At 38.1% G+C, this 16,658-nt stretch overlaps 1 protein-coding gene across 5 annotated transcripts; it reads left to right on the forward strand.

Moving 5' to 3' along the window:
- The first annotated feature begins 243 nt into the window (after positions 1-243).
- Positions 244-16,526, forward strand: Trpm (transient receptor potential cation channel, subfamily M). 5 transcript variants are annotated; one of them, XM_025297724.1, is made up of 22 exons: positions 244-1,223; positions 1,538-1,797; positions 1,973-2,135; positions 2,582-2,690; positions 2,937-3,019; positions 3,485-3,541; positions 3,964-4,150; positions 4,236-4,449; positions 4,539-4,698; positions 4,792-4,928; positions 5,002-5,158; positions 5,252-5,405; positions 5,478-5,786; positions 6,182-6,731; positions 6,867-7,078; positions 7,172-7,339; positions 8,034-8,093; positions 9,382-9,594; positions 9,676-10,024; positions 10,165-10,310; positions 10,417-11,007; positions 11,096-16,526. In XM_025297724.1, the coding sequence occupies exons 4-22, from the start codon at positions 2,628-2,630 to the stop codon at positions 12,461-12,463; spliced, it is 5,178 nt and encodes a 1,725-aa protein (XP_025153509.1). In that variant the 5' UTR covers positions 244-1,223; positions 1,538-1,797; positions 1,973-2,135; positions 2,582-2,627; the 3' UTR covers positions 12,464-16,526. The 5 variants fall into 5 exon arrangements, with proteins under 5 accessions (XP_025153509.1, XP_025153511.1, XP_019700199.2 ...); XM_025297726.1 differs by lacking the exon at positions 1,538-1,797 and having other exon boundaries at positions 244-1,237; XM_019844640.2 differs by lacking the exon at positions 1,538-1,797 and having other exon boundaries at positions 244-690.
- Positions 16,527-16,658: the final 132 nt, after the last annotated feature.

A 16,658-nucleotide genomic window follows, 5' to 3' on the forward strand; every position in this document is an offset into this window, starting at 1 on the left:
CATTAGTCTATTGCCAGTGATATCTTGTTGTTTTCTAAGGATTGATTTACATATGATATATTGACCATTTTACATTTAATTTAACATACATTTGTTATATATCTCATTGATAGATCTTATATTTGATTCTCGCCGCTCTTTCAACAATATCGTGTATGAACAATTAAATATTTAAATAAGATATTTTCTATATATGTTATTTGAACAAATAAAAATAATAAACTACAAGATGGTTGTGAAAATAAAGCAAAGATTCTTAATGGTAGGTGTACAAGTCAATCGTATGATTACTTGTATAATAAGCAATACAAACTTCACGCTCTTTTGCGCAATTTATCACTTTGTATGAAATGTATCTATTGTATTTAATAGCATTGAACAAGTATTGTCAATAACCTTGATTTAATGTTAAGGTTGACGTTAAAGTATTTGGCCTACTTTCGCCATTGACGACATAGGACGACATAGGAGGGTGCAGCGAGGAGTGTGCTTGCTTGCGAGTCGCGAGCACAAGGGGTTGACGCGAGTTCGACGAAAAAAAACATGCTATAATTAATCGCTAATCGTTAATCGTCAATACTATATACTTGAGCAAAAAATATAGGTCTATTTAGCTATACTACAGCGGACAGTTCTTTTTGCAGTTCTTCCACTTCTTTCTCATACATTCTATATTCTCTTCAAGATAAAGTGAGTACTTGAAATTGAAACCACACATACGCGAGACTGTTTTTTCAGCTGCAAAAACGCTTCGAATAAATCTGTAAATGGAAAGAACGATACGATAACAAATTCCCCACAAACTAAGAACCAAGGTCCATCTTTCTCGGCTGCATTATGTCATGTTAAAATTGTATTAAAAATTGTGCTCTGGATAAAGAGGAAAGAAGAAAATTTCAAAGAAGAGCGCATAAAGTACACCTAGCAAGAACCGACTTGAACACCTCGATTATCTCGATGACCGTATCGATCGATCGAAGGTCAATCGCGTCGCGGATCGGAGCGGAGCGAACTCGTGTCCTCGGAAGTGTCCTCGGTTCGCGGCGACGGTAGTCAAGTCGCCTGTCGGGCGCGTCACGAATTGTCGTGGATGAGTTCGTCGCGCGTTATGCACCCCGATGCATTATCCACGAGGAGAGGCACGAGTGCACGACGCGTGAACGCGCATCGCGCGTGCGATGAACGCGATTACTTAAGGCTCGTTACGTTTGGCTTTTATCGCGGTAAGTGCTGCAATGTGAGTTACGCTGTGATATATTCGTTACGTTTGACTTTTATCGTGGTAAATGAAGCGCGTCATATCCCCACGATCCGAAGACGTTCGGACTCGTTTCTCCTCTAGTTGCATCACATTGATATACATCTCGTGATATCGTTTAGAACAGAGAAAATATATATATATATATATATATATTTGGGATTTTAAAGGTATAAAGAAACCCGAAGAATCGCATACAAGTCAATACAAGTAGAATAAGTGTAGCCAGAAGGAATTCGTGGTATTCCACGACAGACAATAATTTTGATGTTATTGCAGCTGGTTAACGTAATCGTCAACGAGACAGTAACCCTTCCTATCCATTCCTCTTCGTCATTCTCGATGTTCAATCGTGATTCGGCTGTATCATAGAACGTCGACGATGAAGGAGAAGGTTAACTCACCACATGACATCGCGTATGACAGACTATCAATCTTCCCGCCGATTTCGAACCCCTTGCATATCCTTGATTGACGACCGTATCGAGTGAATTTAACACGACAAAGATGAGCATATTCGAGAATGGAATAATATTGTGGTATTTCCGCGTTGAATTACACGTCGTTCGCATTGTCTGCGTGCATTCCGCGTAAATCAGCATGTTGCGCACCGAAATACGAAACGCATCCCTGGGACACAGCGAAGCTTGTTTTTGCTAAATTTCCCAACATATCCTTATGATTTTTATAGGCTCGTGTCTCTATTCATTTCAGTTGGCACGATATGTCGGAGCAAACGTGACGGATTGATAGGAATTATGGTGTAACTTAAGCACGATCATAACAATCACAATTGCTCAGGCTATAGTATCTTTCAGTGTGATTACATGGTAGCTAATGGATAAAGATGATTGTCAAGAACAAATCTTGCCGAATAGTAAGTATCAAAGATATTTTTATATATGTTAGTGTTGTATATTCACTGCATTATTTTTATTTCATTTTACATTGCAATTATTCCTTAATGAGCACTATAAATTCATTAGAGTTTATAGTAGTATGTACAATCTGACTATGAAGTTATTCTCGATGAAACTGCCAATTTTGCACCATGCACAAAGAATAGAAAAACTTAGTACAGAGACTTTTTATCCGATGGATTTATCTTATCCTTATTGCACACAGTTTTTAGTAGTTTTCCTTTTGTGATTACGTAATATGTTTTAGAATATGTTCTGGACATAAATCTCAAGTCCAAATACATTGATATCATTTACAAAGGAAGTTTAATTGCAGGAAACTTAAAATATTAATATCACACCTGTTATGTTAATTGATTTGTAGTTTTCTCTGAGTTTTTTTTTTTCCTTTTCTTTCCATTAGTGCACTACTTAAGTTAAAGTGAGTAGGGGCTCTATATCATGCCAAAATGGCAATTGGAAATATTATCTGTGGTGCAAATACACCCAAAGTGAAGAAAAAGAAAATTAAGGTATCTCTTTGTTATTAAGGTTGCTTGTTATTATTTATATGTTAATAATATTTGTCTTGATGCTAATCATCATTATCATTCCACATGATATTGTATTTAATACAATGTCGTTGTTTACTATAATATAATATAAATAAAGTAATATTGCATTAAAATATCATATCAAATTTGTATTATTTGTGAGGTTAATATATATTTATTTCATAATTACAATTATTATATATTTGTATGTTTCTCAAATTATAGGCAACTGAACGCAGTTGGATAGAAGCAACATTTCAAAAGAGGGAATGCTCTAAGTTTATACCAAGTGCAGAGGATGAACATAGGTAGGAATTCTGTATTAAATAACTGTGAAAAAATGTAAAAGATACTCAATAATGTGTGCTTGCCGCATTAAAGATTGCATTGTAGAGTTTTGTATTATAGAGAATTTTCTCTGATACATTATAATATTGTAATAAAAATATTTAATCTAACTAATCTTTTTTAGAAAAAGATAAAATGGAGCGTGTGCTATAGAGTTTGGTATATCATTAAAATAGCATCTAAGATAAAAAACTAATGTTTATAAAAATTTATTATGTCTTACATCAGTCAGTCTCTTTAACTTTTTTCTTGCATTTGCTTATGTTTAGTCTGATGCTTTTTTCATCACAACTCTTATTTCCATTTTATTAACATCAACAACTTTAAGAAATCTAGATATTCATATTCATGATCATAATTTCTTTACTCGCTCACGTACTCATTTTTATTTGATTGACTTTTCTTTGTTTCATTTACGTTTGTAGGTTTGTACAAGTACAGGGAGATAAGAATGCAGAATATGATGTGATCACTACTTCCAGGTGAGAGATTCGCGTACATCCTGCATTAAAACCTATTACTTCGATAATTTTCTCAATAATGGTATCAATCTGAAATAACATTCTTATGTATCAAAGATTTATGGGTGTGTGGATACATAACAAAATCATATTCATCCTGCATTATGTCATCATATGAGGTGCTTATACACGCTTAATCATGTTTAATTAAATTCCATCTACATTAAGCATAGCATTTCTTGACATGTCTGATTCCATCCCATATAAGTTTCTCTTTCATTTATCATAAAAAGATATAAATATGAGAATTACAAATGTTGTCACGATATATATCAAACTCTCTTGTGCTTTATAGCATACGCATAATTATATAAACAAGATATGAAGTGTTACTAAGTAATGCTGGTATAAGTATGGATATTTATTTCAAGACATTATTATAGATGCTGCTGTGGCAACTCGTACACGCATCATTGTGGAACTGGGGCGGATGTTCAGAGTTACAATGCTGGTGACACCAAGGAGAAAGATCGAGAACAATGGTCTCCAGGAAAGAATACCCATCCCTTCCCCACTGATGCATATGGTACCATAGAATTTCAGGGAGGTCCACATCCAACAAAAGCACAAGTATACTTAATGTCTTTTACACATTATCTCCGTTACGTTGTTATATATTATAATTATTACGAATGTAACGTTATATTATTTACAGTATGTGAGATTGGCTCATGATACGCGGCCGGAACCGATTGTGCAATTATTATGTCGAGAATGGAATTTAGGCTTACCCAAATTGTTAATTACGGTTCACGGCGGCCGATCGAACTTCGAACTTCAGCCAAGTTTGAAGAAAGTATTGCGTAAAGGTTTATTGAAAGCTGCCAAAACAACAGGGGCATGGATATTCACGGGAGGAACAAATACAGGTTTACTTTTATGAGTGAAAATGAATGAATAGAAAACGATGTATGACGTAGCACAAGCAGAAACCTCGCAATATTTTTGATTCTCATAGGTGTCACGAGACAAGTCGGCGATGCGTTACTATTGGAACGTTCTCAACGACAGGGCCGTGTTGTGAGCATAGGCATTGCTCCTTGGGGAATTTTGGATAAAAGTCATGAGTTAATTGGTCGTGGTGGAGAAGTGTCGTATGATTGCGTTTCCTCACCATGGTATAAAACTATTTTATACATAACGATTTACTATCAACAAATGTATCTTTTATGAAATCTTAAAAGTATATTTTTCGTACATGGTTTTTTCAGGACAAAATATACAGTATTAAATAACCGACACGCTTACTTCTTATTAGTTGACAATGGCACTGGTGGTCGGTATGGTGCAGAAATTGTCCTCCGTAGAAGATTAGAGAAATATATCTCAAATTTGAAGCTGCAACCATGTAAATGTCACGACGATAATGTCTAAGAGTCAAATTTCTGTAGCTCCAAGGTCTGATTCGTCGTATCTTTCAGATACACACAGCAGCATACCTGTGGTTGCATTAGTCATTGAAGGCGGTACGAATACAATTCGGGCAGTCTTAGAGTATGTGACAGATGATCCGCCTGTACCTGTTGTAGTTTGTGATGGTTCGGGACGTGCTGCCGATTTAATCGCTTTTATGCACAAGTAATGGCAAATTTACTTTGGTCTCATCTATACTTAAAAGGGAAAGTGAAATTATAAGCATGTATATTTATGAGATATGCATTTTATATATAGATGGAGGGATGGGCAGACTGGTGATGGAGAAGGGCCACTGGAAGGTGTCAAGGAACAAGTTTTAGAAACCATCAAACGTACTTTTCAAGTTTCTGCCGAACAGGCGAGTCAGCTCTGTTCGGAACTTTTGCAATGTACACGAAAGAAACATTTGGTATCTATATTTTTTTATGTTTTGATTTTTGAATATGCTCGGAACTTCTTTAAATGACGTTTGTCTTCGCAGATCACTGTATTCAGGATATCGCAGGATAGGCCGCAAGAACTCGATCAAACCATATTGACAGCTTTGTTTAAGTCGAAACAGTTGTCCCCGGCTGAACAATTATCTCTTTCTCTAATATGGAACAGGGTAGATATTGCCCGGAGTGAAATATTCGTGTATGGTCAAAAATGGCCACCTGGTGCTTTAGAACAGGCTATGATGCAAGCGCTTCAGCATGACAGAATAGACTTTGTGAAACTTCTACTGGAAAATGGCGTATCCATGCGGAAATTTTTATCAATACCGCGTCTTGAGGAGCTGTATAATACGGTAGGTCAACTTTATTTCTGTAGCGAGTGTAGTTCCTTAGTAAACAATTTAAATATGGATACAAAATACCCTCTATTACCTAGTGTGAGATAGAGAAGAGAGGAAGATGATCGGCGTTTGTGATAGACCTATATATCCTTCTTTTAAATTTACTTCTAGACAGAGTTTATTGAAAGAGAAACAGGAGATTTGTTATGAAAAATATGGCGAATTATGTCGCATATTATATCTTGACAAGCGCGTATATTTGTAACAATAAGACACATTGTGATCCTTGTCTGGACATACATTAGCGTTTGCTCCTTTAATGAATAGGAAACTAAATTGCTCAAGTAATATGCTTAGAGGAAAATATATTAAACAAATCTTTTTTCTCCTCCAAATGGATTAATTAGAAAGAAGGCCCATCGAATACGTTAGGCTACATTCTGCGCGACGTACGACCAAATATACCACGAGGCTACATGTATACGCTGCACGACATCGGTCTAGTGACCAACAAACTGATGGGTGGAGCATATCGCGCGCAATATACACGCCGAAGGTTTCGCATGATCTACACGAAAGTGATGAAGAGGTCTGGTGGCGGTCATCAGCAGCACATGCATCGGAACAGCTGTGTCGTGAATTGCAATACGCGCTATTACGCAGGTTCCGCAGGGAAGTCCGACAGTCTGACTATGAGTCTACTCGCCGAAACATTACCAGCTAATCGTGACACTCCCCTTTTTGATTACCCCTTTAACGAGCTGCTTATTTGGGCTGTATTAACGAAACGCCAACAGATGGCTTTGTTAATGTGGCAGCATGGAGAAGAAGCATTGGCCAAGGCACTTGTTGCGCTCAAATTGTACAAAGCTATGGCACACGAGGCGGCCGAGGACGATCTGGAGACCGAGGTTTACGACGAATTGCGCGGTTATGGCAAAGAGTTTGAAAATATCGGTACGATTCCAGGATTTCTTTAAAATACCCACCTCAATACCATGTCATTACAAAGATAATACGTTTGATAATTAACGTTAATCATGATATCAAATCATAATGTTAAATCTTTTTCCTTGCTTTTTTTTACTGCAGCCCTCGAATTATTGGATTATTGCTATCGACAAGATGACGATCAAACTCAGCAGCTGTTAACTTCAGAACTGCAAAATTGGTCGGGACAAACGTGTTTGTCCCTGGCAGTTACAGCAAATCATCGACCATTGTTAGCGCATCCTTGTAGCCAAATTATTTTGGCTGACTTATGGATGGGTGGCCTTCGTACTCGTAAAAATACTAATTTAAAGGTATTCTCTATAACTTATGTAACTTTAATTCTTAACCGACTGATTGATTCACAAATTGAACGATTAAGATGCAATATTGAAATGTACTTTTAGGTAATTATGGGATTGCTCTTTCCTATGTACATAGCACGATTGGAATTTAAGAGCAGAGAAGAACTGCAACTGATGCCACAGACACAAGAGGAACACTTGATAGCTTTGGAAGATGAGAAAGAAGACAGTGACTCCGAACACGGTGTATCAGCAGGACCAGACGTTGAGGTAATTATTTTGTATTCTAGGAACCTATAATGGCATTTTATAACGCTTCTTAACAAAAAAGATTTCAGATATACTTAATTAACAATTACATCATGATCTTTTTTATGCTTATTTTAAAGGTCGCAATAACTTGGTAACTGACAATGAACGTTTGTAATATTATAGATTGTCCTAACCAAATGTGAAACACTTGTCTGATTTGATACATCTATTTATTACTTGAAAAATAATATAAACATTATGCATTAGCTGCGAGACTTTAACAACTTTCCCTTTTGGAAACCATAAATGTGACTAACGAAAGTAATAAGATAATAAGATGGTTGCTGGTTTTGCGAGGTTTCCTCTCTAAAATTGTACATAAACGTATACACATGTAGCTTCTAACGAATATTCACTTAGGTAAAACATATTAATACATGGTCCATTCAGCTTATATATTTTATTTTAATGGAATTATACGTCATTTCTCATCATTATGGTTAAATCAGTATAATCTTGACTTTGATTTTGGTTTGCTTTGATATCTGCGTCATTGATATATCCACTATTGCATCACATCGTAATTGCTGGATTAAGGGATATTACCGTTGATATATACATGTGTTCTCTGAAAAATTAATCTCTATTAAGGGTGTATTGATTTAATTGTAACATATAGACTATGTGGGTATGCGTGTTAATTATTTTTTAGAAACGTCTGCGCAGGAGCCTGAGCATACGCAACAAACCCAGCAGCCAACCAGGCGTTAAGGTATATCTATACTGGCCTGAACGCAGTGATCCTATACAATAATCTCACACTCTCTGGTGCACTCTTAAGCTACCTTTTTATTTATTTGATCTTAGTTTTCATCAGTCATAGTCACATCAGTCCAATCACACAGTATTGTTTCACATGCATTATGACATTCATATTTCAAAGAATAATAAGAATAATAAGATAGTGAGATAAATTTCTTCAGATGTTGAAAGTTTAATAGCTTATCACGGTGATATCTGTGGTATAAATAAGTATAAATTTATCATTATTATACATAATGAATTGATGAAACGACTCTATTCATTAAACATTAAATTTATATATATATATATATATATATATATATATATATATATATATATAGACTATGTAGATATATGAAAAAGAAAATATTAATTTTATCTTATTAATAATTCCATATTTTTATAAGTTCTATAAATATATTTAATATATACACAATTATTTATATCTAGCTCATTAAATTGGATCTCATATGTGAAGATGATATATTTTTCCTTTTATTAAAAAAATATATATTAAAGTATAATTTAGATCTACACTATGTAGTAATCCTATATTATAAAAATATTTATGTATTTTTATTTAATTACCAAAAAAATGTTACTTTTATCATGTACATACATATTATGAAAATATGTTACAAATCTCTAATCACAATCCCTTCTCTTTATAGATAATCTTTACTTCTTTCCAAAATACAATATTGAATACTATGTAGAGAAATTGAGGCTGAGTTGTAATTAAAATCTTTTTCTTTCTGAAAAATTTTATTATGTATCTTCTTGAAGCTTACTATAATTTTTTCACTTGATCTGCAATGCAGATTAGTCTGGTATATTTATGAAGAGTAAAAAAAACGTGGATATATGAGTTTGTAAATTTTATCTTTATGTTTACTTATTAGTACAAATTTTTAGATTGAATACCTACAAGTATATATTTTTTTATTAAACGTTAAGATATCATACCTATCAAAATGCAAGTTTTTTTTATATTTATGAACGAGACTTACGAACTATCCAATTACAGTCTACAGAATATCTCTATTACCTGTCACGCTATCTCTTTAGTGAATAATTATACCGAATTCAATTTCTTTCCTTTTTCTTTTATTTTTATCAAACATTTGAAGCCAATATCAACATCCATTCAAACATGCACTGAGAAATTTACCTGATTTTATGTATGTTACTGTCCTTTCCAGTATACAAACGATTCATTCGAATAGTCGTAAATTCTTCTTTGTGCTTTTCGATAGGCTTTGATTAGCAACGAGCACTGTACCGCAATAATAAAGGAAACAATTGTCCAAGAGAATGGGAAAGTATTAACGGACCACGACGACGGTATTCATCGCGCTTATGGTATTCGATCTGAGTACTATGATAATAAAACAACCAGGCCATTAAGATTAAAAAAGAAGCTATACGAGTTCTATACTGCACCGATTACGAAGTTTTGGGCGAACGCCGTGAGTATCTGCTGGTAATATTTGTGTGTCATCTGTTGATGTTGGGATCGATGTAGTGATGGAAATGTAACATTGTTGCAGATAGCGTACATTGTTTTCTTACTTTTCTTCTCGTACTGCATCCTCGTACACATGGACGATCATCCGTCATTAGCCGAAATATATGCAATCGCGTACATCTGTACGCTCGGATGCGAGAAAGTGCGCGAAATCGCAACTTCAGAACCGGCGACGCTCTCGCACAAGTTTAGCGTGTGGGCGTGGAACATGTGGAACCCGTGTGATGCAGCCGCGATAATATTTTTCCAAATCGGACTAACTTTACGTCTGCGACAATCGACTCTAGATGTAGGTCGTGTCATATATTGTGTTGATTGCATCTACTGGTATTTACGAATACTAAACATCCTTGGTGTCAACAAATATTTTGGTATGCTTAATATCAACTAGAGCAACTTAGCCGTTCGTTTTCGCGCGCGAAAATCTGCGTAGTCGATGTTACGAAAAGAGACAAACTGCAGTATTTCATAAATACATGACGGAGATTATATGTTCAATTGCATTCCATAGGTCCTCTGGTAACTATGATGGGAAAGATGGTTAAGAACATGATATATTTTGTTGTGCTTTTGCTAGTCGTACTCATGAGTTTCGGTGTGGCAAGGCAAGCTATATTGCATCCTAATTCGGAGCCGAAGTGGCGTATAGTACGAAATGTACGTATATACCTTCTTTTGTGTTTCTTCACATTTCTTACAAGTCTTTAGTTTGAATTCGTGAAGTGTATAATCTGATCGTGCTCTCTGCTTCGTTCGTTAACAGATATTTATGCAGCCGTACTTTATGCTGTATGGAGAAGTATACGCGGACAATATAGATCCGGATTGCGGGGACGAGCCGGGAATGATTGCGTGCCTTCCAGGTCGTTGGATCACGCCTGCTGCAATGTCCGTGTATCTTTTAATTGCCAATATTTTGCTCATAAATCTGTTAATTGCGGTATTTAACAATATTTTCAATGAGGTGAATGCTATAGCTCATCAAGTCTGGATGTTCCAACGCTTTACCGTCGTTATGGAATATGAACAGAAACCAGTATTGCCGCCACCACTTATAGCGGTTTGCCACATATATTTACTGCTGAGATATTTTCTGAGGCATATTACGCAAAATAAAGGAGGCACGGGTGAGACCTGCGACAACGGGCTGAAGTTGTTTCTGGAGCCCGACGACATGGAACGATTGTATGATTTCGAGGAGGATTGCGTCGAAGGCTACTTCCGCGAACAAGAGCTCAAGCTGCAAATGTCCACGGAGGAGCGTGTGAAGATCACGACGGATCGAGTGGAAAATATGCACCAGAAGATTGAGGATATCGATAAGAAAGAAAGCAATCAGAATGCATCTCTTCAGGTAGCGCTGATAATTATACTCCTTATTAACAAATACATTTAACGGAAAAAGAAACATCTTAACATTATCCTCTTCGTCTCGTTTATAGGCAGTTGAATTCCGCATTCGCAAGCTGGAGGAGCTGAGTCAGCAGACTCTAGCGCATCTCGGGGTGATACATCGTTTCATGGCGACGTATATGCCGAACGAAGGGCTAGCCGGTTTGGAACTGGATGTACGACAACGTCGAGTGTCCGAGCGTTCGGAAGCTTTCTCCGAAGCGGATTCGCACACACAATTGCCGACGGTGGCGCGACGTAAAAGACTGCTGCGATCATTCACCGACGCCACCTTCCTGAACGTCGGCCCGCCGGTGGAGGACGACGGCTTGAAGATGTCCGAGACCGTGACTTCCCGCGAGAATCTCAGTAGAAATTCTTCGGTGAGCGTGGACGTTCCGGCCGTGCAAGATGACATCAAAACTATGACGAGTGTGGAGACTGAGGGTAGCAAGGATGTGCTCGAAGGCGGCGATGGAGTGGCGAAGAAGGAGACATTGTCCGAAAAAGCAATGAGTCACGAAACCAGCAGGGAGGTGAGCAGAGAGGTAAGTCGGGAGGTCAGCATGGAGACCAGCAGGGAAATCAGCAGAGAGCAGAGCAGAGAGCAGAGCAGAGAGCAGAGCAGAGAAGTCAGTAGAGAGACCAGTCGAGAAGCCAGCAAGGAAGCCAGCAGTGAGAATCCACCGTCGGACATTAGGCAAGATTCCACAGAACGTCCTACGCTTAGACAGAACAGCAGAACCAGGTCGGAGTCGGACGACAACATGCTCCTGCCGCCACCTGGCATTCAGAGAGCCGTGACTTGGGCGGAACCTCGCGTCGCCGTGATTCCGTCGTCCGTCACGTCTGCCGGTAGCGCCCAAAGGTCGATCCTGCTGACGATGCGCGCAGAGTATACCAGCATAACAGACGAGCTCGAGAGCTATTGCGGGCTTTTGAGTCCGCCTCGAACACCTCCAGTTTCACCGCCACCATCGCGCGTCCGCAACATGTCAGACATTTCGAATCCCGAGATGGCATGGCAGATCGAGAATGAGCACCTTCGCGACGCCGAGGAGTGCGATTATCAGCAGATGGAGGATTTGATTCAGCGGCGGTATCGGGAGGACGACAATGACGACGACGACGACGACGATGACGACGAGGGTGGTGGTGACGATGACGAGCAGCCACCGAACGCGCCGGATGAGGCGGGCGTTGCTTGTTTCTTCAGCGTGTCCAATGACCATCATCGTCAACTGCACCGTTCCTCCGCGATCGACGAGGACTCGCGCAGACCACCGCCGACCATCAGCGTTACCAGAGAAATCGAACAAACGCTGTCGCGGCCTCCGATACGCGAGTCGGAGACTGCCGATCCGAACGACAAGAATCTGAGCACCGTACCTGCGCCTGCTTCGGAAACCATGTGCTGAGCGAAGCGAGGCGCGTTGTCTGTTTTCTCCGAGAGTTCTGGAAAGTACACATGATTTGTCGTGCGATCTGAGGGCTTTTAGAACCGATATAGCTGTCGGTTATCGGTTTAGTGATTATATTTTCGCTGTCGGATATGGCATATTCTCGGTTATCTCATTTTCGACGGTAATGCACTACGTTCCGGATACTCGACGATTATCAGCGGTTAGATTTGGTTTCCAACGATCATCTATCCGATGGCCATCCGATGGACACCGAACTACACGTCATCCTTACGTAACGTAGTTACGCATCGATACGTATATTAGACGGTCGCGGGATATTTTCTTCCGTGATTCTTGACTTAGGGGGATCTATATCGAGCACACGACGCTCATAAGTATGCGAAATCATTTCGCACGCATGGCCTAAGTAGTACATTTTTTAGTGAACTAAGTGATCATATTATATACATTTTACGTGTAATAATCGTGTGTGATTTTTATCGATTTTTATATTATATTATTGCGTCAATGCTTCTGATCTTCTATAGTGAACGAACGACGCGTTGCGATTATATCTCTCTCCCTCATATATTGATCTTTTAATGTATTATTACATAGAGCACACCGAGAGAACGTCGGATTTGGAATTCTTTTTGTGCACTGTCTCAACGAGTCGTTTATCGTATCTCTGTCCCAGAATTTTATCAAATGCATCGAATTACATGAAAGTCGTATGGTGTACTGTGTTCTGCAGAGAAAGTTACGTTGTCTCTACTTGTGTCCACCACGTCTGATGCATTCTGTGCATTCGAAGTCCTTCCATTCGGTAGATTAACGTAATTTCGCAATTTTATATATGCGCACCTTTATTTTAGCAGATATACACATATATAATATATATTATTTTAGAGGATGGGATATCAAAGGCGCTCCTGTATAGAGTTATTATATCTATTGTACATAACTTACACAATGATACTTAATTAGTCAGCGAATGAGTCACATCTTACGAATACGTCTGTGCTTGGTTCGAGAGTGTGACAAAATCCGAAATTTAATTTGTGAAAACTCGAGGCGCGCAGAGAAACCCGTGTTGAAGGTGCAGGCTCTCATCGTAATCGATCTCTAGATTTAAATACGTTGCCGCGGATTGACGCAGTGATGGATATTGCGTCTCAGGTGCGGCTTTATTATCCTTACTGCCGGATACTTCGATCGACTTTTTTGAGGTATATTTAGGGCCTTACAGAGCGCACTTTCAGCTGCGTCAGACTTTCACGGACCATTTATAAGAGCGAACCATATCACGCAGACACGTTCTAAACGAACTAAGCCAATCTGCGTTAGTACAATTGCAACTATCTAAAAGAAAACTTTGATACCTGTACCTAAAATGCCTAAATGTATAGAGAATATATATTGTGTGTGTAGTTGTTACATCACACAGAGGAGAGATGAGAGACGCGATGATTTTAAGCGTGTTCAGCAAACGTTCATGGTGTATAACTGTGAACTGATGTAGCAGTCGGTTACCAACTTGTTTCGAGTGCTAGCAACTTTCTATATTTTTCTGTCTAGACTAATTATTCTTGTATAATGTACCGTTGAACAGTTGAATATTATATTACAGCCACTTTCATTAAGTCCAGCCGTTACTTGTACGTGTATGTGTCAATGGCAGTTTTTATGTTGTGTACGTTCTCCCTGTGTAATTTCGACACGATCGATAATCCGAGTGTATCATTTCTTATTGTTTTACATTTGCATACATTTGAGATACCACAAACTTCACTAAATTTCATACACTTCAACTCTGCTTCAATTTGCTCAAACTGTCCGAATCAAAAAGAATTAATAATCTAGCGCGATATCATGCTTTGACTCGTAAACGAAGACTAAGTAATTTCTCAAAATACATATTATCCACTTATATATAAATTATCCTCGATCCTCGACGAAGGAGACTATTTGCTCCTTCAGGACGAGGTTTGAACGATTTCATTATCAATATCGATGTAAAATCACAAGCAATATTAAACATTTGTGCGACATACGGTCGCGATAAGATTATTATACATCGTGAACGATGTTTAATTGCGCAATAATTACATTCGAACACTTAATCGGGACAATATTAGTGTTGATACGGCATCGATTATGCTTTCATTAATTCCTAATGGGAGGGGAGAGGAACACCACCCGTAACGTTAATTTGTACATACAATTGTCGGATGGTCCGCCAACAAGTGGAATAATATTGCATTTTTATTATTCGTATTGTAGGGCCACGTAATTTTAATGTGTTTGCTAAATATATATTATGTAATGATATGTGCAACATAAGTACACACACACACACACACACACACACACACACACACATACATACATACATACATACATACACATGGTAAATAATTTGCTCAATTTTATTTTCATACACGCGACATAGATGAAAATGTTTTACGATATCGAAAGAGAAATGAAGAAGCGACAGCATATGTTCTCGATATGAATGTGTAAATAAATAATGCATATACGCAGCGACTAATACCAATTTTCGAGCACACACATATACACATATACACAAAATATTGAATAATAATGATAATAATACTAGCATTAATTGCAGCGATAATAATAGCATGTAATAGTGATAATACGTATACTCTTATTGCGTATTTATGCCGAATGTACTTTGAATATTATATTTCTTTATATTTCTTTATATTTCTTATGCACACATACGAATGTACATATTTACATTTGTACTCTGCTGCATAGATCTTTGTGTGTTTATCTCTCTGTTTTTCGGTGTAGAACCAATTCACGTTCTTCCTTTGTCGTACGTTGTGAAACGCAGACGCTAGTCATATGAAAGTCGTACAGTGAAAAAATACCATTGGACGATTCCGTGGGTGTGTTAAAGCAGATAAATCATATCACAATTGTTAACACGACTCTGAATTATGGGATATAACTTAACTTTCAACGAGACAGAGTGATGACGAGTAGCGCTCGAGCGAAACAAGCACTACTCGACTCATTCTCGACTAGAGCTAAGATAAATATTGTTCCGTTGTCAGGATCTATTCCGTCTAAGCATTGGCAATCATTCCGCGACGCTCATTTTGAAAGACTGCGCGCATACATAAATATACTGTGAATCTTGGGTCTGTTCTCTTTAGCAAAACTAGGTCGCACTTTCTGTTTTCTTCTTTTTTTTTGTTTTAGAGTGAGACGAATATGTAACGGACTGTTGAAGGGAAAAAGAAACGAAGCTCCGGAATAACACTAGCGTAGCTGAAAAGAACAGGCCTCTTGTCGATTGCAGCAAGAGTTGTACTTCGACCGATGTAGTCGTACACGTAAATTGACTAGTATCATTAATCATTGATGTGTTTTATCATACGTTGTTCCTACATTATATGCACGTACGCACGCATGTTCGCACGTACTCTATTATCGCGTATCAACGTTGCTGAAGATTAACCTTTCACGAGTGGCGATTATCTTGCGTTCATTAGCATTCTCCATATAAATCGTATTGTATATCACCGTTATGCGAAGGAGAAAACGAAGAAAATCGAAACGGGACGACACCTCCAGCGCTCACAGCAAAAGTAAATGTAGCGTACTTAGATTTCCTAGCCGTTATCTCGACAGTACAATACAATACATATTGCGCTTTGTTATCACGAGCAAGTACGGCGTAGCGTAGCCGATACCAGTCTAATCGATGACGATCAGACAAAGCCGTTGATTGTACGTACAATTCGGAGTACGCAATTGTCCACAATCGTGCAGTTAATGATCGTAAAATACGTGCCTTCTCGTCATACTATCTGTTTTTTATAATATACAAGACGCATGCATTTTCAAGTTTTATTATAACAATCGAATTCTAGGGAGGTACTCGATTCCGCGACGTCCGCGCGCGATCGCTCGAAGCGTCGCTCCTATCGGCAATTCAGGAGTCTCATTGTAACTGTAACTCTCGTAATGTTTTCCGACGTAAGCTAAACGTGTTACATCCATATTTTCTTCCTTGTAGCTCGCTTAATTCGACAAATACAAATATATATTACGCGAAGAGAAGTGCTTTGTCGAATCTTTTCAAGCTAAAACGATTTCTTCGCGACGGCTACCGTCACACGTACTGAGTGCAGCAACACCGAGGAGGAAATGTGATTATTACAATGAAAATACA

This window comes from Harpegnathos saltator, unplaced genomic scaffold (genome assembly GCF_003227715.2).
Source record: "Harpegnathos saltator strain DR-91 unplaced genomic scaffold, Hsal_v8.6 scaffold10, whole genome shotgun sequence".
Taxonomy (NCBI): Eukaryota; Metazoa; Arthropoda; class Insecta; order Hymenoptera; family Formicidae; genus Harpegnathos; species Harpegnathos saltator.

What these genes read in the sequence shown, in the direction of transcription:
- Trpm (XM_025297726.1), top strand. Translation starts at nt 2,628, where the DNA reads ATGGCAATTGGAAATATTATCTGTGGTGCAAATACACCCAAAGTGAAG. An exon ending in TGAAGAAAAAGAAAATTAAG is followed by an intron (nt 2,691 to 2,936) that starts GTATCTCTTTGT and finishes CTCAAATTATAG; the next exon opens with GCAACTGAACGCAGTTGGAT. An exon ending in CACATCCAACAAAAGCACAA is followed by an intron (nt 4,151 to 4,235) that starts GTATACTTAATG and finishes TATTATTTACAG; the next exon opens with TATGTGAGATTGGCTCATGA.